Raw genomic sequence first — 22,500 nt, forward strand, 5'->3', positions numbered from 1 at the left:
ATTTTCAGAGCAACACGCTCACAGCCACAATGAATCCATCAGTATCTGACAGGCCCAGTCATCCAAGACGAGGGAAGTCAAACACAAGCCCACAAGATCTATCTTTAAACGCAATGTTTTACCAACAAACTTTCCCTGCCTGGAACACATTAAGACCCAAATAAATGGCCTGGGGCCGGGAGGAGGGGGGATGGTTAGGATGGCTGGGTGTGTTTGTGTGTATGTGTAGGGGGGGGTTGTCTGTTCCATTCGCTAGGCTGTGGGCAAGGGTTGCGTGCACTCGGCAGGGGAAAATAAGTCATAACAGAGTCAGAAAGGCTGTGTGTGAATGAGTTGGTTTTCTTGTATTTTTTCTTGGTTGGTAACGCTATTATGGCGTGATGGTAATGCCTGACAGATTGACTGGCTGAGCTGGGTTCCACTGAGGCCTAAAACTCAGGTCCTGCTCCACTAAATACATAGATGTACAGACACGAGCACACACAAAGGCTTGAACACTCAGGTAAAGACCGTGTGGTGTTGTAATTGTAAGATTGTAAGACTTTGCAGAAGGCTTGGTTGGGCTTATTCAGGGGTTAACGGTGCACCCATGGGAGCTAGTCTAACCTTTGACCTGGGCTAATGTAGACTCTGGAGCTCGGCGGGATACTCATTATGGGACCAGTTGGGAGAAAATTGTTCACACATGAACCACTGGCCCCATAATGACATGAACCTGACCTCCCTCTTTCTCCCCACAGCCGTGAAACGCTCTCCACCACTGGCCCCATAACGATATGAACCTGACCTCTCTCTTTCTCCCCACAGCCGTGAAACGCTCTCCACCACTGGCCCCATAATGACATGAACCTGACCTCTCTCTTTCTCCCCACAGCCGTGAAACGCTCTCCACCACTGGCCCCATAACGATATGAACCTGACCTCCCTCTTTCTCCCCACAGCCGTGAAACGCTCTCCACCACTGGCCCCATAAAGATATGAACCTGACCTCCCTCTTTCTCCCCACAGCCGTGAAACGCTCTCCACCACTGGCCCCATAACGATATGAACCTGACCTCTCTCTTTCTCCCCACAGCCGTGAAACGCTCTCCACCACTGGCCCCATAATGATATGAACCTGACCTCCCTCTTTCTCCCCACAGCCGTGAAACGCTCTCCACCACTGGCCCCATAACGATATGAACCTGACCTCTCTCTTTCTCCCCACAGCCGTGAAACGCTCTCCACCACTGGCCCCATAATGATATGAACCTGACCTCCCTCTTTCTCCCTACAGCCGTGAAACGCTCTCCACCACTGGCCCCATAACGATATGAACCTGACCTCTCTCTTTCTCCCCACAGCCGTGAAACGCTCTCCACCACTGGCCCCATAACGACTTGAACCTGACCTCCCTCTTTCTCCCCACAGCCGTGAAACGCTCTCCACAAACAACATTTTACCAGTTTCTCACAGCAGGAAAATAATCCCGCAGCAACAGGAAATGTTAATTATTATGTGGATTAATTGCCATTTTTGCAGGGGTTGCTAATTTTTTTGTTAGAATAAATCAAGTCTGACATTTTAAATTGTAACTTACAAACTTTAAACTTTAAAAGCCTTTTAAAACATTGAATACACTACAATTTGCATTTCCTGCTGCACAGGAAAATTCTCTGCGACAAGATAAGACACCCGTACCTGCATGTCTGTCCACACTATGTGGCTACTCTGACCCTTTCAAAGACACATATTCAATCTGACAAATGAGGGATCTGTGGACTTGACTTCTGCGACTGGACAAGCAGGTGAACATAAAATATTAAAATGATTTGTCTTGAGTTGCCAGAATAGAGACGATCATAGCTAGCGATAGAATATTTATTTTACTAGGCAAAACAGTTAAGAATAAATTCTTATTTTCAATGACAGCCTACCGGGGAACAGTGGGTTTACTGCCTTGTTCAGGGGCAGAAGTACAGATTTTTACCGTGTCAGCTCGGGGATTCGATCTTGCAACCTTTTGATTACTAGTCTACCGCTCTAACCACTAGGATACCTGCCACCCCACAATACATAGAGATACGGTATGCTATACTGGACAGTCATTCAAGCAATGGCAAAATGTCAAGATGATCTTGAAGTGATTCCATCCATCTACTCAGAGAGCTTGTCTAGTGGGTTGTGTAAGACAGGTTATAAAACACGCTGCATGTCAGAGACCTCACAAACAGACAGCAGTCTTTGTTGGTGTGATGTAACCCTGCCAATCCACACACTTAAAGCAGTACTGGGACTTCAACACAATGTCTGTCTGGAGGCTGAATACATTATAGCGTTCCCCTCTCCACTTCCTTATTAATGCCCAAAACCTTCACCTCCATTGCTATGTAATTGCTAGGCAATTACACCAAATTAGAACTGTTAACAAGGCACTGTAACCATAGTACTTAGAGCATAAACACACTGGTATAAGAGCTGCTGTAATGGAAAGGCCTCGTGGTATCAGTGTTGAGCAGCAACTACCCCACACAGGTTTCCACTTTCCTTGCTGCCTCCGCCCCTCAAATTCCCTAAAAATACCCTAAATGATGTCCCCCTAACCCCCTAAACACCTAAGCCCATGTCTTGCCCCTCCCATCTCGCCCCCTGGCTCTGACCCTCAGGGTGGTGAAAGCTTACCCCATAAACCGCTCTCTGTTCCAAGCATGCTGAGTGTGATGATTGGCTCTGAGTTATGGTGCCTTTGTGCTGGGCCAGGCCAAGTCCAAGGGTTAATATAGGACCCAGCATTCATGTTTACAACCATAACATTGGTCTGAAGGGAGGGGAGTAGAGATGGCCGTGTTAAAGTTAAAGCCAATCTGAGATGTACTGGCATATTCTGTTGTTCCACCCCTGTTATCAACCACTACATTACCCACAACCCTAGCAACCATATTTAAAAAAAATGTACAGGCTAGTTAGTTAAGAACAAATTATTATTTACAATGACAGCCTACCGGGGAACAGTGGGTTAACTGCCTTGTTCAGGGGCAAAACGACAGATTTTTACCTTGTCAGCTCTGGGATTCGATCCAGCAACCTTCCAGTTACTGGCCCAACGCTCAAACCACTAGACTGCCTGCCTCCCCGAAACGTACTGTGGATATCGATCCATAACCTGGCTCGATATCCACTGACCCCATAACATTAACCTTAACCCCAACACAAGCCCCCACACACCCGCCTGACCCCATAACCTTAACCCAAACACAAGCCCCCACACACCCGTCTGACCCCATAACCTTAACCCAAACACAAGCCCCCACACACCCCCGCCTGACCCCATAACCTTATCCCCAACACAAGCCCCCACACACCCGCCTGACCCCATAATCTTAACCCCAACACAAGCCCCCACACACCCCCGCCTGACCCCATTATCTTAACCCCAACACAAGCCCCCACACACCCCCGCCTGACCCCATTATCTTAACCCCAACACAAGCCCCCACACACCCCCGCCTGACCCCATTATCTTAACCCCAACACAAGCCCCCACACACCCCCGCCTGACCCCATTATCTTAACCTTAACCAAAATCCCACATCTCATAATCAACACACACCTGCTGTCTAAACCTTAACACCCTCATTCAGTACCCCACCCACCGCCTTCCTGTCTGTCTGTCTGCCTTTCTGTCTGTCTGTCTGTCTGTATGGCTAACAAAGACACTTTCACACGAATGCAAATGCACACACACACACGCACACACAAAGTTATACAGAGGGTACAAGACAATCCTAACAGCCTCTTTAGGTCTGATCCTCTTCTCTGACGGTGTTGCCCTGAGGTTGGCTGATCCTCTTCTCTGACGGTGTAGCCCTGAGGTTGGCTGACCCTCTTCTCTGACGGTGTTGCCCTGAGGTTGGCTGATCCTCTTCTCTGACGGTGTTGCCCTGAGGTTGGCTGATCCTCTTCTCTGACGGTGTTGCCCTGAGGTTGGCTGATCCTCTTCTCTGACGGTGTTGCCCTGAGGTTGGCTGATCCTCTTCTCTGACGGTGTTGCCCTGAGGTTGGCTGATCCTCTTCTCTGTTGGCTGATCCTCTTCTCTGACGGTGTTGCCCTGAGGTTGGCTGATCCTCTTCTCTGACAGTGTTGCCCTGAGGTTGGCTGATCCTCTTCTCTGACGGTGTTGCCCTGAGGTTGGCTGACCCTCTTCTCTGACGGTGTTGCCCTGAGGTTGGCTGACCCTCTTCTCTGACGGTGTTGCCCTGAGGTTGGCTGATCCTCTTCTCTGACGGTGTTGCCCTGAGGTTGGCTGATCCTCTTCTCTGACGGTGTTGCCCTGAGGTTGGCTGATCCTCTCCTCTGACAGTGTTGCCCTGAGGTTGGCTGATCCTCTTCTCTGACGGTGTTGCCCTGAGGTTGGCTGATCCTCTTCTCTGACGGTGTTGCCCTGAGGTTGGCTGATCCTCTTCTCTGACGGTGTTGCCCTGAGGTTGGCTGATCCTCTTCTCTGACAGTGTTGCCCTGAGGTTGGCTGACCCTCCAGGCATTTTTCTGGGACATAAACACCGGAGAACCAGCCAGAGAAAATGCACAGATGCCGTTAAGTTACCGCAGCTTTCGTGGCAAAGCAAACAAATGGAGGAAGACGTATGGTATTACTTTATGCTATACGCACTATTAGTAACAGTAGCTCAGGACATTTCAGAAACCAAACTGCTCTTTTCCACTGGAGGTTGTGGTAGAGAGGGATTCCAAGTCGTTTTCCCACTGTGAGAAATACATAAGTTAAATAAACTACATGGCCCAGCTTTGGGCAGCTGCTCAATTATTTTCATTAAAACCACCAGATATAACAAACCCCTTGCTGGCGGTGGGCTGATTCTTACAGGAAGGACAGAATACAGAAAGTCCGCTCTCTGCCAGAACCCTGCCGAGCCTTCTAGAACCGGCCTGTCCTTGGATAGTATTACCACTATTCCATTCTACAGACATCCTGCCACTGCAGATAAAATGTGACCTCTCGCTGGGCCTGGGTCGCTCTGTATGCCACACAAACTCGCACCCACGCAAGCACACACACACGCACCCAAGCATACACACACAAGCGCACACAAATGCATGCACTGAAGCAAGCACACACAAACAGAGCCTTCTTCCCATGACCCACATACATCGTACTGATAGACAGACATCGTACTGGTAGACAGACATCGTACTGGTAGACAGACATCGTACTGACAGACAGACATCGTACTGGTAGACAGACATCGTACTGACTGACAGACAGACATCGTACTGGTAGACAGACATCGTACTGGTAGACAGACATAGTACTGACAGACAGACATCGTACTGATAGACAGACATCGTACTGATAGACAGACATCGTACTGGTAGACAGACATCGTACTGGTAGACAGACATCGTACTGGTAGACAGACATCGTACTGACAGACAGACATCGTACTGGTAGACAGACATCGTACTGGTAGACAGACATCGTACTGGTAGACAGACATCGTACTGATAGACAGACATCGTACTGACAGACAGACATCGTACTGACAGACAGACATCGTACTGATAGACAGACATCGTACTGATAGACAGACATCGTACTGGTGGACAGACATCGTACTGGTAGACAGACATCGTACTGGTAGACAGACATCGTACTGACAGACAGACATCGTACTGGTAGACAGACATCGTACTGGTAGACAGACATCATACTGACAGACAGACATCATACTGACAGACAGACATCGTACTGACAGACAGACATCGTACTGATAGACAGACATCGTACTGGTAGACAGACATCGTATTGGTAGACAGACATCGTACTGGTAGACAGACATCGTACTGGTAGACAGACATCGTACTGGTAGACAGACATCGTACTGGTAGACAGACATCGTACTGACAGACAGACATCGTACTGATAAAACAGTGATGACCATAAAGTGACTCGTCTATATTTAGTTCGGTATGACCTCATATCTCACTCCTCTCTCCCCTCACTCCCTCACCCCTCCTCCCCATCCTTTCTCCTCCCCCCTCCTCTCCCCTCCCCTCCCTCCCTCCCTCTCCCCTCCCTCACCCCTCCTCCCCCCCTCTACCCTCCTCCCCACAGAGTCCTTCTCACCCCTCCTTTCCCCTCCTCACCCCTCCCTCACCCTTCCTCGCCCCTCATCACCCCTCCCTCACCCTTCCTCTCCCCTTCTCACCCTTCCTCTCCCCTCATCACCCTTCCTCTCCCCTCCTCCCGACAGATTTCCCCTCAACCCTCCCCACCTTTCCTCACCTCTCCTCACCCATCCCTCACCCTTCCTCTCCCCTCCTCCCCACAGAGTCCTTCTCACCTTTCCTCTCCCCTCACCACCCCTCCCTCTCCCTTGCTCTCCCCTTCTCACCCTTACTCTCCCCTCATCACCCCTTCATCTGCCCTCATCACCCCTCCCTCACCCTTCCTTTCCCCTCCTCACCCCTTCCTCCCACAGATTCCTCCTCAGGCAGGTCTATTCCAGTCCTGCTTCACTAATAGACAGACTTACTGTAAACTAGAAGCTGAAATAGGTCCATGATTCCATGGTGGACATGAATAGCTGTTGTCGTAGTGGAACAACAAACTGCACAGTCATATGTAGGTGTTTCTGTCATATTATGAAACATGATGAAGCTGAATTGTGAGACACATCGAATAATAGCAAATCCAGGAACCACAATGTGGACCTCTGTATTCTCTATTGAAGTAAAGACCAAGGCCTTCCTGTGGACCCTGTTCAGAAGCAGTTCACTGTGTAGAACTTCTGAACCCATGTGTGACACAGTACTTGTATAAGTCCATGACCCTCCACCATGTTGGCACAGAGAGAGGGGGGGGGTTACTGCAGGTCGGATCCAAAGGGGGAGTGTCCTACCTGGGGCTGCCTGCATCTCCACCAGTCCCCCGGCTGCAATCAGGGCCTCCATGATCTTCACGTGGTGTTCTCGGTTTACGTCCGCACTGCAGGCAGATGGACAGGCAGGGAAATAGGTCAGAGGTCAAATGAAGGGACAGAGAGGTCAAGAAGTCATTGATGTAAATATTGACATAAACATAACATCGTGTTGATGGGGAGTAAAGAGTTACAACGTCACTTGAATATAGCGAGAAAGAGGGGAGGGGTGAGAAAGAGAGAGAGCATGCTATCCATCCGACAACAATAAAAGCTATATGTATGGTTGAAATGCAGTAGAAAATAAAACAAAATGGCTTCTTTGAAGGAACTGGAAAACTAGTAAAAGTTCTAGTGATAGTTTGTGGGTTATGAACCCGTTCCCTCATTCCCTCCCTTCCGCTCTCCTCTATTGCTGCTGGGTCAGAGAAACTGTTGATTAACTTATGTACTTATTCCCTATAATTCAAGTCCTGTGGTGGCTGTGCGACGGACCTCTCTCGGAGGAAGATGACTAAACAAAATGACATTTTGAGGCATAATACACTTTCAAATCAAATCAAATGGTATTGGTCACATACATATGGTTAGCAGATGTTATTGGTCACATACACATGGTTAGCAGATGTTATTGGTCACATACACATGGTTAACAGATGTTATTGGTCACATACACATGGTTAGCAGATGTTATTGATCACATACACATGGTTAACAGATGTTATTGGTTACATACAAATGGTTTGCAGATGTTATTGGTCACATACACATGGTTAGCAGATGTTATTGGTCACATACACATGGTTAGCAGATGTTAATGGTCACATACACATGGTTAGCAGATGTTATTGGTCACATACACATGGTTAGCAGATGTTATTGGTCACATACACATGGTTAACAGATGTTAATGCGAGTGTAGCGAAATGCTTATGCTTCTAGATCCGACAGCGCAGTAATATCTAACAAGTAATATAACAATTCCACAGCAACTACCGAAAACACACAAATCTAAGTAAAGGGATGGAATAAGAATATATACATATAAATATATGGATGAGCGATGTCCGAGAGGCATAGGCAAGATGCAGTAGATGGTGTAGAATACAGTATATAAACTCCCTTTTTCAGGACCCTGTCTTTCAAAGATAATTCGTAAAAATCCAAATAACTTCACAGATCTTCATTGTAACGGGTTTTAACACTGTTTAACACATGCTTGTTCAATGAACCATAAGCAAGCAATGAACATGCTGTAAATAATTGCTGAACATGCAATTAATGAGCTGTATGATCTACTACTATATGATCTACTATATGATCTACTACTATATGATCTACTACTATATGATCTACTATATGATCTACTACTATATGATCTACTATATGATCTACTACTATATGATCTACTACTATATGATCTACTATATGATCTACTACTATATGATCTACTATATGATCTACTACTATATGATCTACTACTATATGATCTACTATATGATCTACTACTATATGATCTACTATATGATCTACTACTATATGTTCTACTATATGATCTACTACTATATGTTCTACTATATGATCTACTACTATATGATCTACTATATGATCTACTACTATATGATCTACTATATGATCTACTACTATATGATCTACTATATGATCTACTACTATATGTTCTACTATATGATCTACTACTATATGATCTACTACTATATGATCTACTATATGATCTACTATTAGTATATGATCTACTACTATATGATCTACTACTATATGATCTACTATATGATCTACTACTATATGATCTACTACTATATGTTCTACTATATGATCTACTACTATATGATCTACTATATGATCTACTACTATATGATCTACTATAGGATCTACTACTGTATGTTCTACTATATGATCTACTACTATATGATCTACTATATGATCTACTACTATATGATCTACTATATGATCTACTACTATATGATCTACTACTATATGTTCTACTATATGTTCTACTACTATATGTTCTACTATATGATCTACTACTATATGTTCTACTATATGATCTACTACTATATGTTCTACTACTATATGTTCTACTATATGATCTACTACTATATGTTCTACTACTATATGTTCTACTATATGATCTACTATATATGTTCTACTATATGATCTACTATATGATCTACTATATGATCTACTACTATATGATCTACTATATGATCTACTACTATATGATCTACTACTATATGATCTACTACTATATGTTCTACTATATGTTCTACTACTATATGTTCTACTATATGATCTACTACTATATGTTCTACTATATGATCTACTACTATATGTTCTACTACTATATGTTCTACTATATGATCTACTACTATATGTTCTACTATATGATCTACTACTATATGTTCTACTATATGATCTACTACTATATGTTCTACTATATGATCTACTACTATATGATCTACTATATGATCTACTACTATATGTTCTACTATATGATCTACTACTATATGTTCTACTATATGTTCTACTACTATATGTTCTACTATATGATCTACTACTATATGTTCTACTATATGATCTACTACTATATGTTCTACTATATGATCTACTACTATATGTTCTACTATATGATCTACTACTATATGATCTACTATATGATCTACTACTATATGTTCTACTATATGATCTACTACTGTATGATCTACTACTATATGATCTACTACTATATGTTCTACTATATGATCTACTACTATATGTTCTACTATATGATCTACTACTATATGATCTACTATATGATCTACTACTATATGTTCTACTATATGATCTACTACTATATGTTCTACTATATGATCTACTATCATATGTTCTACTATATGATCTACTACTATATGTTCTACTATATGATCTACTACTATATGTTCTACTATATGATCTACTATCATATGTTCTACTATATGATCTACTACTATATGTTCTACTATATGATCTACTACTATATGTTCTACTATATGATCTACTATCATATGTTCTACTATATGATCTACTACTATATGATCTACTATATGTTCTACTACTATATGTTCTACTACTATATGTTCTACTATATGATCTACTATATATGTTCTACTATCATATGATCTACTATATGTTCTACTATATGATCTACTACTATATGATCTACTATATGTTCTACTACTATATGTTCTACTACTATATGTTCTACTATCATATGATCTACTATATGTTCTACTATATGATCTACTACTATATGATCTACTATATGTTCTTCTACTATATGTTCTACTACTATATGTTCTACTATATGATCTACTATATATGTTCTACTATATGTTCTACTACTATATGTTCTACTACTATATGTTCTACTATATGATCTACTACTATATGATCTACTATATGATCTACTACTATAAGATCTACTATATGATCTACTACTATATGTTCTACTACTATATGATCTACTATATGATCTACTATTAGTATATGATATATTACTATATGATCTACTACTATATGTTCTACTACTATATGTTCTACTATATGATCTACTACTATATGATCTACTATATGATCTACTATATATGTTCTACTATATGTTCTACTACTATATGTTCTACTACTATATGTTCTACTATATGATCTATTACTATATGATCTACTATATGATCTACTACTATATGTTCTACTATATGATCTACTACTATATGTTCTACTACTATATGTTCTACTATATGATCTACTACTATATGATCTACTATATGATCTACTACTATATGTTCTACTATATGATCTACTACTATATGATCTACTATATGATCTACTACTATATGTTCTACTATATGATCTACTACTATATGTTCTACTACTATATGTTCTACTATATGATCTACTACTATATGATCTACTATATGATCTACTACTATATGTTCTACTATATGATCTACTACTATATGTTCTACTACTATATGTTCTACTACTATATGTTCTACTATCATATGATCTACTATATGTTCTACTATATGATCTACTACTATATGATCTACTATATGTTCTTCTACTATATGTTCTACTACTATATGTTCTACTATATGATCTACTATATATGTTCTACTATATGTTCTACTACTATATGTTCTACTACTATATGTTCTACTATATGATCTACTACTATATGATCTACTATATGATCTACTACTATAAGATCTACTATATGATCTACTACTATATGTTCTACTACTATATGATCTACTATATGATCTACTATTAGTATATGATATATTACTATATGATCTACTACTATATGTTCTACTACTATATGTTCTACTATATGATCTACTACTATATGATCTACTATATGATCTACTATATATGTTCTACTATATGTTCTACTACTATATGTTCTACTACTATATGTTCTACTATATGATCTATTACTATATGATCTACTATATGATCTACTACTATATGTTCTACTATATGATCTACTACTATATGTTCTACTACTATATGTTCTACTATATGATCTACTACTATATGATCTACTATATGATCTACTACTATATGTTCTACTATATGATCTACTACTATATGATCTACTATATGATCTACTACTATATGTTCTACTATATGATCTACTACTATATGTTCTACTACTATATGTTCTACTATATGATCTACTACTATATGATCTACTATATGATCTACTACTATATGTTCTACTATATGATCTACTACTATATGTTCTACTATATGATCTACTACTATATGTTCTACTATATGATCTACTACTATATGTTCTACTACTATATGATCTACTTCTATATGATCTACTTCTATATGATCTACTACTATATGTTCTACTATATGATCTACTACTATATGATCTACTATATGTTCTACTACTATATGATCTACTATATGATCTACTATTAGTATATGATATATTACTATATGATCTACTACTATATGTTCTACTACTATATGATCTACTATATGATCTACTATTAGTATATGATATATTACTATATGATCTACTATTAGTACATGATCTATTACTATATGTTCTACTACTATATGTTCTACTATATGATCTACTACTATATGTTCTACTATATGATCTACTACTATATGATCTACTATATGATCTACTACTATATGTTCTACTATATGATCTACTACTATATGTTCTACTATATGATCTACTACTATATGATCTACTATATGATCTACTACTATATGATCTACTATATGATCTACTACTATATGTTCTACTACTATATGATCTACTATATGATCTACTATTAGTATATGATATATTACTATATGATCTACTACTATATGTTCTACTACTATATGTTCTACTATATGATCTACTACTATATGTTCTACTACTATATGATCTACTATATGATCTACTATTAGTATATGATATATTACTATATGATCTACTACTATATGTTCTACTACTATATGATCTACTATATGATCTACTATTAGTATATGATATATTACTATATGATCTACTACTATATGTTCTACTACTATATGATCTACTATATGATCTACTATTAGTACATGATCTATTACTATATGATCTACTACTATATGTTCTACTATATGATCTACTACTATATGTTCTACTATATGATCTACTACTATATGATCTACTATATGATCTACTACTATATGTTCTACTATATGATCTACTACTATATGATCTACTATATGATCTACTACTATATGATCTACTATATGATCTACTACTATATGTTCTACTATATGATCTACTACTATATGTTCTACTATATGATCTACTACTATATGTTCTACTATATGATCTACTACTATATGATCTACTATATGATCTACTACTATATGTTCTACTATATGATCTACTACTATATGATCTACTATATGATCTACTACTATATGTTCTACTATATGATCTACTACTATATGTTCTACTATATGATCTACTACTATATGATCTACTACTATATGTTCTACTATATGATCTACTACTATATGTTCTACTATATGATCTACTACTATATGATCTACTATATGATCTACTATTAGTATATGATATATTACTATATGATCTACTACTATATGTTCTACTACTATATGTTCTACTATATGATCTACTACTATATGTTCTACTACTATATGATCTACTATATGATCTACTATTAGTATATGATATATTACTATATGATCTACTACTATATGTTCTACTACTATATGATCTACTATATGATCTACTATTAGTATATGATATATTACTATATGATCTACTACTATATGTTCTACTACTATATGATCTACTATATGATCTACTATTAGTATATGATATATTACTATATGATCTACTATTAGTACATGATTAATTACTATATGTTCTACTACTATATGTTCTACTATATGATCTACTACTATATGATCTACTATATGATCTACTACTATATGTTCTACTATATGATCTACTACTATATGTTCTACTATATGATCTACTACTATATGTTCTACTACTATATGATCTACTTCTATATGATCTACTTCTATATGATCTACTACTATATGTTCTACTATATGATCTACTACTATATGTTCTACTATATGATCTACTACTATATGATCTACTATATGATCTACTACTATATGTTCTACTATATGATCTACTACTATATGTTCTACTATATGATCTACTACTATATGTTCTACTATATGATCTACTACTATATGTTCTACTATATGATCTACTACTATATGTTCTACTATATGATCTACTACTATATGTTCTACTACTATATGATCTACTTCTATATGATCTACTTCTATATGATCTACTACTATATGTTCTACTATATGATCTACTATATGATCTACTATTAGTATATGATATATTACTATATGATCTACTACTATATGTTCTACTATATGATCTACTACTATATGTTCTACTACTATATGATCTACTTCTATATGATCTACTTCTATATGATCTACTACTATATGTTCTACTATATGATCTACTATATGATCTACTATTAGTATATGATATATTACTATATGATATATTACTATATGTTCTACTACTATATGATCTACTTCTATATGATCTACTACTATATGATCTACTACTATATGTTCTACTATATGATCTACTATTAGTATATGATATATTACTATATGATCTACTACTATATGTTCTACTACTATATGTTCTACTATATGATCTACTACTATATGATCTACTACTATATGTTCTACTATATGATCTACTACTATATGTTCTACTACTATATGATCTACTACTATATGATCTACTACTATATGATCTACTTCTATATGATCTACTTCTATATGATCTACTACTATATGTTCTACTTCTATATGATCTACTACTATATGTTCTACTTCTATATGATCTACTACTATATGTTCTACTACTATATGATCTACTTCTATATGATCTACTTCTATATGATCTACTACTATAGGTTCTACTATATGATCTACTATATGATCTACTATTAGTATATGATCTACTATATGTTCTATAACTATATGATCTACTTCTATATGATCTACTTCTATATGATCTACTACTATATGTTCTAATATACTATATGATCTACTATTAGTATATGATATATTACTATATGATATACTACTATATGATCTACTAATATATGATCTACTTCTATATGATCTACTACTATATGTTCTAATATACTATATGATCTACTATTAGTATATGATCTATTACTATATGATATACTACTATATGATCTACTTCTATATGATCTACTACTATATGTTCTACTATTAGTATATGATATATTACTACATGATCTACTACTATATGTTCTACTATATGATCTACTACTATATGATCTACTTCTATATGATCTACTACTATATGTTCTACTATATGATCTACTATATGATCTACTATTAGTACATGATCTATTACTATATGATATACTACTATATGATCTACTACTATATGATCTATTACTATATGATCCACTACTATATGTTCTACTACTATATGTTCTACTACTATATGTTCTACTATACTATATGATCTACTATTAGTATATGATCTATTACTATATGATATACTACTATATACTCTATGATCTGCGTTGTTTGGTTTTGGAAGTACTTGACAGAGTTCTCTGCCTGGCATGGCGCTAAATGGTTAAGAAGACCCTTCTCCCTGCGCTGCCGTTTCTCTCTTTGGTCTAATCCACTGAGCTTACGTCTGAATCCCAAATGAGAGTACGTAGTGCATTACTTTTGATCAGAGTCCTATGGGCCCTGGTAAAAAAGTAGTGGACTACATAGGGATTATTGTGCCATTTGGGTTACATACTATGTTAGAAAAGGTCAGACAAACAGACTCAGGTTGGCCTCCCTCCATCTGTTTCTCTGGTGGTTATGGCTGGGGGGCTGGAGCACCATGGGTCAAGTTTTCATAAAAAACCTCACAGAGCGACGGGCCAGAGAGAGCAATGCATTCTGGGATAGCCCAGCACGCTCACTCCTTCTGGTGACGTCAGAGGCGAGCGACAGAGCGAGTGGAAGAGGCTACGCAAATATCACGAGTTCTGACTCATTGACTGTAATCTCCTATTCCAGATTTCTTTGTAAACAGAAGCCAGAAACGGACATTCCTGCGTGATTCAGAGCAATTCGGAGAGCAATTCTCCCGGTGAGCTTTGGCAGTGCATGCGAAGAACAAACAGCATACTCAACATGCTAATGCTTTCCCACTGGACAAAAACTGTTTGAATTAACGTTGTTTCCACATCATTACAATCAAAACAATATGCGTGATGATGTTGAATCAACGTGGAAAACTGATTGGATTTGCAAAAAGTAATTTAGTCTTTTTTTCACCCAACATTTAACATGGTGCCATTTTCTGTTGATTTCAAGTTGAATTAACTTTAGTTGACCAAATGTAAATCCAGACTATACGTTTCTGATAACGTCAGTATATATATATCTGAGAATGTCAGTATATATATATCTGAGAATGTCAGTATATATATTCGAGAATGTCAGTATACAGTATAACTGAGAATGTCGGTATATATATATATCTGAAAATGTGAGTATATATATTCAAGAATGTCAGTATACAGTATAACTGAGAATGTCAGTATATATATCTGAGAATGTCAGTATACAGTATATCTGAGAATGTCAGTATATATCTGAGAATGTCAGTATACAGTATATCTGAGAATGTCAGTATATATATCTGAGAATGTCAGTATACAGTATATCTGAGAATGTCAGTATATTTCTGAGAATGTCAGTATATATATCTGAGAATGTCAGTATATTTCTGAGAATGTCAGTATATTTCTGAGAATGTCAGTATATATATTCGTGAATGTCAGTATACAGTATATATCTGAGAATGTCTGTATACAGTATATATCTGAGAATGTCAGTATACAGTATATCTGAGAATGTCAGTATACAGTATATCTGAGAATGTCAGTATACAGTATATCTGAGAATGTCAGTATATATTTCTGAGAATGTAGGTATATATATTCGTGAATGTCAGTATACAGTATATCTGAGAATGTCAATATATATATATCTGAGAATGTCAGTATACAGTATATCTGAGAATGTCAGTATACAGTATATCTGAGAATGTCAGTATACAGTATATATCTGAGAATACAGCATGCATAAGACCCATGCTTGATATGTTTCCTATATCTGTTGGATATACCTGGAACCAAAAAAGATTTTAAAAGGCTTTTCCTATGGGGACAGCCGAATAACCCTTTTAGGTTCTAGATAGCATCTTCTTTCTAAGAGTGTAGCCAGCACCACACCACTTCACCAACGCACCAATCAGTCTTACCAGAAGTGGGAGTGTTTGAAGATGGCCTCACTGAAGGTCTGGCCTAGAAGCCTGGGGCTGGCCTGGTTCTGAGCCCCACTCTGGGCCACCCTGACCAAGTGTCTGGTGAGGTGCACCAGGAGCTGGTGGTTGGCCTGGGGGACGCTGGGGGACTCTAGGATCTTCTTCAGGTTCTCGCCACACTCCTCCACGCTCTGAGTCTCTGGAGTAGCAAGACAGAGAGAGGGGGAATGAGTACAAGTGTGAATTGTATTTGTGTGTGTGTGTGTGTATGCGTGTGTGTGTGTGTGTGTGTGTGTGTGTGTGTGTGTGTGTGTGTGTGTGTGTGTGTGTGTGTGTGTGTGTGTGTGTGTGTGTGTGTGTGTGTGTGTGTGTGTGTGCTGGGACAGAGAGCTAGGCACTAATAACAGAACACACCTACAGTGCCTTCAGAAAGTATTCACACCCCTTGACTTTCTCAATATGTTGTGTTACAGCCTGAATTCAACATGGATCAAATACATTTATTTTCTCACCCATCTACACACAATACCCCATAATGACAAAGTGAAAACATGTTTTTAGACATTTACACATTTATTGAAAATGAAATACAGAAATATCTCATTTACATACAGTGCATTTGGAAAGTATTCAGACCCCTTGACTTTTTCCACATATTCAAAATGTATTACATTTCCCCCTCATCGATCTACACACAATATCCCATAATCATGAAGCAATGAGGCTTGCCATAACAAAGGGATTGAATAATTATTGACACAAGACATTTCAGCTTTACATTTTTTATTAATTTGTGGAAAATTATTGAGTATTATGTGTAGGCCAGTGACACAAAATCACAATTTAATACATTTTCAATTCAGGCTCTTACACAACAAAATGTGTAAGAAGTCAAGGGGTGTAAACACTTTCTGAAGGTCTACTCAGTAATTTGAATATTTGACAGATATACTGGGAGATTTGAATTCAGAATTATAGCCTCCCCAACAACAGCACTGCTGTCTAGAATGGCAATCTGTTGTAGTCACCCATCCATGCCGTTAGCTTTGATGGGACAGCCTATATATGGGATAACAGTTATAAACGCTGTTTTTCTGTGTCTCTGGATGGCCTGGGATCAGATCAGCCTCAGCTCCTTTATGTGTTCTCACAGCTCAGACGATGTGGTTGTTTAGAGAGGAGAAGGCATAATGATGCTCTCACCAAAAGGCCTTCCCATCACTCTGCGAACAAGACCCAACATATGTACCTCTGCAATACTCTGCTGTCTAGGCAGCTAGGGGTTCTCTCTGTGGAAGATCACATAACCACTACGTATTGCACATGCACTTCTGCACTCTGCTTAACGATGAGTGTACTGTACTGGAGTGTACTGTACTGGAGTGTACTGTACTGGAGTGTACTGTACTGGAGTGTACTGTAGTGTACTGTACTGGAGTGTACTGTACTGGAGTGTACTGTAGTGTACTGTACTGGAGTGTACTGTACTGAAGTGTACTGTACTGTACTGGAGTGTACCGAGTGTACTGTACTGGAGTGTACTGTACTGGAGTGTACTGTACTGGAGTGTACTGTAGTGTACTGTAGTTTATTGGAGTGTACCGTAGTGTACTGGAGTGTACTGTACTGAGTATAGTGTGTTGTAGTGTACTAAGTGTACTGTACTGTAGTGAGTGTACTGTAGTGTACAGTAGTGTACTGTACTGAGTATAGTGTACTGTAGTGTACTGAGTGTACTGTACTGTAGTGAGTGTACTGTAGTGTACTGTAGTGTACTGTACTGAGTATAGTGTACTGTAGTGTACTGAGTGTACTGTACTGTAGTGAGTGTACTGTAGTGTACTGTAGTGTACTGTACTGAGTATAGTGTACTGTAGTGTACTGAGTGTACTGTACTGTAGTGAGTGTACTGTAGTGTACTGTAGTGTACTGTACTGAGTATAGTGTACTGTAGTGTACTGAGTGTACTGTACTGTACTGAGTGTACTGTAGTGTACTGTAGTTTATTGGAGTGTACCGTAGTGTACTGTAGTGTACTGAGTGTACCGTAGTGTACTGCAGTGAGTATAGTACAGTGTACTGTACTGAGTATAGTGTACTGTAGTGTACTATGGTGAGTGTACTGTACTGCATTGTACTTAGTGTACTGCGTATAGTGTACTGTACTGCAGTGAGTGTAGTGTACTGTAGTGTACTGAGTGTACCGTAGTGTACTGAGTATAGTGTAGTGTACCGTATTGAGTATAGTGTAGTGTACTGTACTGAGTATAGTGTACTGTAGTGTACTGAGTATAGTGTACTGTAGTGTACTGAGTATAGTGTACTGTAGTGTACTATGGTGAGTGTACTGTACTGCATTGTACTTAGTGTACTGCGTATAGTGTACTGTACTGTACTGAGTATAGTGCACTGTAGTGTACTGCAGTGAGTGTAGTGTACTGTAGTGTACTGAGTGTACCGTAGTGTACTGAGTATAGTGTAGTGTACCGTATTGGGTATAGTGTAGTGTACTGTACTGAGTATAGTGTACTGTAGTGTACTGCGGTGAGTGTACTGTACTGTACTGTACTGAGTATAGTGTAGTGTACCGTATTGGGTATAGTGTAGTGTACTGTACTGAGTATAGTGTAGTGTACTGTACTGAGTATAGTGTACTGTAGTGTACTGAGTATAGTGTAGTGTACTGTACTGAGTATAGTGTACTGTAGTGTACTGCGGTGAGTGTACTGTACTGTATTGTGCTGAGTGTACTGTAGTGTTCTGTAGTGTACAGAGTGTACTGTAGTGTTCTGTAGTGTTCTGTAGTGTTCTGTAGTGTACAGAGTGTACTGTAGTGTTCTGTAGTGTACAGAGTGTACTGTAGTGTTCTGTAGTGTACAGAGTGTACTGTAGTGTTCTGTAGTGTACAGAGTGTACTGTAGTGTTCTGTAGTGTTCTGTAGTGTACAGAGTGTACTGTAGTGTTCTGTAGTGTACAGAGTGTACTGTAGTGTTCTGTAGTGTTCTGTAGTGTACAGAGTGTACTGTAGTGTTCTGTAGTGTACAGAGTGTACTGTGTTTTGTGTCCAGCCTTGATTTTATTCTGCTACTAAGGAGAAACACCCCTGTCTTCTATTGGAATATGTACTATATGTACTAAATTATAATGCAGCTAGCTTTCTTCTTTCACATACTGTACACGACAGAAGCAGAATGTGATCCATATTGACCTATTATAGTGGTGCATTTGGACTTTGTAAAGACTTGTATTTTTTTTTACCCGTGTTTGTGATCGATCCTAAGTCAAAGTGCTCTGGACTTAAACAACCACCAGGAGGATGGTCTCAGTAAATCTGTCAATCCTGACTAATGGTGTGTTCTGTAGCTAAGAGTGGAAGAGTGTTTGTGTTGAGCCTTTGTGTGTGTGTGTGTGTGTGTGTGTGTGTGTGTGTGTGTGTGTGTGTGTGTGTGTGTGTGTGTGTGCGTGTGCGTGTTAGCTGCAGAAGTGCTCATTCGTAGAGCACCTCATGTCTGCTGATGAGGAGGACTACTCTCCTGTTAGCTGCTGTAGTCACATGGCTGAGACTGGCTTTTCTCTTAATGACTTCCACCCTCGCCTGGGGCCAATAGGGATGGCCTGGTTAAGGCTGGCCCGGGGTGATTATATGAGATAAGTGTCTTAGGGTCAGGGGTTAGAGGTTAGGGACACACTGGGAGAGGGTTAGGAGGGCTTGGGGAGGGAGGAGGTTGTGTGTGTTGAGGGGGAGTATGTGTGTATATGTGTGTGTGGGTGGGTGTGTGTCGGTCAGAGCTGTTGGATGATATATAGTTGACAATCTGTCTGGTCTGATAGAGGGCAGCTGTGTTGACCTCCTCTTGTCTCGCCTCCTCGGACCACAGACACAGCCAATGACCGCTACCCACCCTAGACCTCCCCCCAGACCCCCTGCCCTCCCACCCACATCCCGTCTGGAGGTGTTATCACCCCGCCCTGTCCCCTCTGTCCTCATGGCCCCCCTCAGAACCTTATCAATACGGTCTGATCCTGGCTCAATAGAGGCCAAGGCTGGGAACTTGACCTGTCCATCTGTCCCTGACGATCTACTGGACACTGAGACTAGGACTGGGCAGGGAGGAGGGGGGGTAGACCTTTTGGTGCCACTAACCGGTTGACTGGATTTCCATCTGTCCATACGGACACTGGACAGCCCAGGGAGGAGGAAGTAAGGGAGGGTTAGAGCTGGGCTGACTAGGGTGGAGGAAGTAAGGGAGGTTTAGAGCTGGGCTGACTAGGGAGGAGGAAGTAAGGGAGGGTTAGAGCTGGGCTGACTAGGGAGGAGGAAGTAAGGGAGGTTTAGAGCTGGGCTGACTAGGGAGGAGGAAGTAAGGGAGGGTTAGAGCTGGGCTGACTAGGGAGGAGGAAGTAAGGGAGGTTTAGAGCTGGGCTGACTAGGGAGGAGGAAGTAAGGGAGGGTTAGAGCTGGGCTGACTAGGGAGGAGGAAGTAAGGGAGGGTTAGAGCTGGGCTGACTAGGGAGGAGGAAGTAAGGGAGGGTTAGAGCTGGGCTGACTAGAGAGGAGGAAGTAAGGGAGGGTTAGAGCTGGGTTGACTAGGGAAGAGAGAGTAAGGGAGGGTTAGAGCTGGGCTGACTAGGGAGGAGGAAGTAAGGGAGGGTTAGAGCTGGGCTGACTAGGGAAGAGAGAGTAAGGGAGGGTTAGAGCTGGGTGCCCCACTCTGTCCGGTCCAAATGGGCATGGTCTGGCTGTAAAGCTGGCCCTGTGCCCTGGGTTCTTAGAGATGTCACTCTGAGTCTGGATTAGGCCAATAGGATGACTGACCACTTCTTTTGTTTTAGACAGACACAAAGGAATGGGACTGAGACACCTGGACGAAGTCTGCTGGGATTGCTGTTACACTGGCAGTCACATGGTCGGTCAGCCTGACCGTGAACTTGAGCACCGGACGGTCGGTTGGTCTGTTTCACTCCTGGAGAGTAGCGTTTATATACATATGAAGTCGGAAGTTTACATACACTTAGGTTGGAGTCAATAAAACTCGTTTTTCAACGACTTCACAAATTTCTAGTTTTGGCAAGTCGGTTAGGACATCTACTTTGTAGATGTAATTTTTCCAACAATTGTTTACAGACAGATTATTTCACTTATAATTCACTGTATCACAATTCCAGCGGGTAAGAACTTTACATACACTAAGTTGACTGTGCCTTTAAACAGCTTGGAAAATCCCGAAAATGATGTCATGGCTTTAGAAGCTTCTGATAGGCTAATTGACATAATTTGAGTCAATTGGAGGTGTATCTGTGGATGTATTTCAAGGCCTACCTTCAAACTCAGTGCCTCTTTGCTTGACATCACGGGAAAATCCAAAGAAATCAGCCAAGACATAAAAAAAAATGTGTAGACCTCCACAAGTCTGGTTCATCCTTGGGAGCAATTTCCAAATGCCTGAAGGTACCATGTTCATCTGTACAAACAATAGTACGCAAGTATAAACACCATGGGACCACGCAGCCGTCATACCTCTCAGGAAGGAGATGCGTTCTGACTCCTAGAGATGAACGTACTTTGGTGTGAAAACTGCATATCAATCCCAGAACAACAGCAAAGGACCTTGTGAAGATGCTGGAGGAAACAGGTACAAAAG

The 22,500-nt window shown here is 39.5% G+C and overlaps 1 protein-coding gene across 2 annotated transcripts in view; it reads right to left on the reverse strand.

Annotated features, from left to right (window-relative positions):
* Positions 1–22,500, reverse strand: part of LOC129869446 (phosphatidylinositol 3-kinase regulatory subunit gamma-like) — a 352,827-nt gene that overhangs the window by 158,194 nt on the left and 172,133 nt on the right. For both annotated transcript variants that reach the window (XM_055943873.1, XM_055943872.1), the window contains exons 6-7: positions 16,856–17,057; positions 6,898–6,983 (exon numbers count right to left, since the gene is read on the reverse strand). In XM_055943873.1, the coding sequence (XP_055799848.1) occupies positions 6,898–6,983; positions 16,856–17,057 (288 nt within the window). The remainder of the gene's footprint in view (positions 1–6,897; positions 6,984–16,855; positions 17,058–22,500) is intronic.

Source organism: Salvelinus fontinalis, chromosome 14 (genome assembly GCF_029448725.1).
Source record: "Salvelinus fontinalis isolate EN_2023a chromosome 14, ASM2944872v1, whole genome shotgun sequence".
NCBI lineage: Eukaryota > Metazoa > Chordata > Actinopteri > Salmoniformes > Salmonidae > Salvelinus > Salvelinus fontinalis.